The 1,783-nt window shown below is 70.4% G+C and overlaps 1 protein-coding gene across 1 annotated transcript; it reads left to right on the forward strand.

The window, feature by feature from the left end:
- Nucleotides 1-412: 412 nt before the first annotated feature.
- On the forward strand, nt 413-1,026 carry NAA11 (N-alpha-acetyltransferase 11, NatA catalytic subunit; the record flags this gene model as incomplete). Its single annotated transcript, XM_082729151.1, has 1 exon — nt 413-1,026. A coding segment is annotated over exon 1 (522 nt), but the record flags the coding sequence as incomplete, so codon positions are not given.
- Between the last annotated feature and the right edge of the window lie 757 nt (nt 1,027-1,783).

Below are 1,783 nucleotides of genomic sequence, written 5' to 3' on the forward strand. Positions count from 1 at the left end.
ATAAACGAAAATTAAAAAAAAAAAAGAAAAGAAAGAAAGGAATCCAGGTGACGGTTACTGGAGTAGCAGAGAAGTCTCCGTGATGGGTACTGGAAGGGGGTCTGCGTGGGTGCTCCCGGTGTGTGTGCAATATGCTGATTCTTGGTCTACACTCTGGTTATATGGGTTTACTCAGGTCGTCCAAGTTGACCCAGACGCATGCAAATTAAGCAGTTACAGTTAAAACAAAGGAACAGTGGCAGCCGCCGAGGAAACAGCCCACTGACCACGTCGAGATCACCGCGAGCTCCGTCCCCACCCCCTACTGCGGGCGCGCGCACCCGCCCAGTAACGAGAAGCCCTCATTGGCTGGGAGCGGGCGGCGCACTTCCGGAAGCCCGTCGTAGCCCCGCCCCTTCCGCCTGCCGCCGTCTCCGCCCCGCACGTCTCCGGCGTCCCTCCTCAGGACTGCGGCCCTCGGACCACGTCGGAGGCGGGAAGCGGCGCTCCTGTCTGGCCGCCGCCATGAACATCCGCAACGCGCGGCCGCGGGACCTGGTCAACATGCAGCACTGCAACCTGCTGTGCCTGCCCGAGAACTACCAGATGAAGTACTACCTGTACCACGGCCTGTCGTGGCCGCAGCTGTCCTACGTCGCCGAGGACGAGGCCGGCCGCATGGTGGGCTACGTGCTGGCCAAGATGGAGGAGGACGCGGACGACGTGCCGCACGGCCACATCACGTCGCTGGCGGTGAAGCGCTCGCACCGGCGCCTCGGGCTGGCGCAGAAGCTCATGGACCAGGCGGCGCGCGCCATGGTGGAGACGTTCGGCGCGCGCTACGTGTCGCTGCACGTGCGCAGGAGCAACCGCGCGGCGCTGCGCCTCTACGCCGACGCGCTGGGCTTCCGCGTCAGCGACGTGGAGCCGCGCTACTACGCGGACGGCGAGGACGCCTACGCCATGCGCCGCGACCTCTCGCGCCTGGCCGAGGCGCTGCGGCGGGGCGCGCGCGGGCCGCCGGGGCCCCAGGAGCCGCGGGACGCCGCGGGGGGCGCGCCGGCCGGCCCCGCCGAGGGCGAGAGGAGCCCCGCGGCCGGCGACAGCGGCGGGGACGGCGAGGAGCCCGGCCCGGGCGCGGGGGCGTCGGCGGCCGCCCCCCGGGGCCTGCCCAGGTATGCTGTCCCGACCCAGCCTCCTGCCCCGGGTCCCCCGGTCCCCGGGTCCCCGCCTGCCCGGGCCTCGCCTGCCCGGGCCCCTCTCGTCCCTTCGCGTCGGCCGCCTGGGCCGCGGGGGCAGCGGCGGGACACTCTCGGCTCGCCGCGGGCGCGGGCCCGCCCTCCGGTGCCTCTAAAACCAGATCAAGTCCAGTCGGAGGGCCCGGCGGGCGTCCCGCCGTCGTAGGGCGAACTGCGTTTCCGGCTGTCCCAGCGGGAGAGGGAAGTCCCTTCTTCCGGAGCGGAGCCGGGCGTGCGGGCACCGGGTACGGCCGCAAGTCGCCTGTGCCGCTCCCGGGGACGCCAGCGGCCCCGCGGCTGGGGCTGTAGGTGACCCCGAGACGCCGTGATCACGGCCCAGCCGGACGGCGCCTGAGTCCCTGGGCACGTGGGACGCCACTGAAGGGGGACGTGTTCCGCGCCCGCGATGCGCTGTGACGGGGCAGCGACCGCCGCGTGCCCGGGAGCGCGAGCCGTCCGGTCCCGGCGGGGCTCCTCGTCCTAGCCCGGGCCGTGGGATGCGGGAAGAGAATTTCGACGGAGAAATGACCGGGCTTTTTCAACGAGCAAATAAATGTCATTTTAGT

The sequence above is a fragment of the Mustela nivalis genome, assembly GCF_964662115.1.
Source record: "Mustela nivalis genome assembly, chromosome: 4".
Taxonomy (NCBI): domain Eukaryota; kingdom Metazoa; phylum Chordata; class Mammalia; order Carnivora; family Mustelidae; genus Mustela; species Mustela nivalis.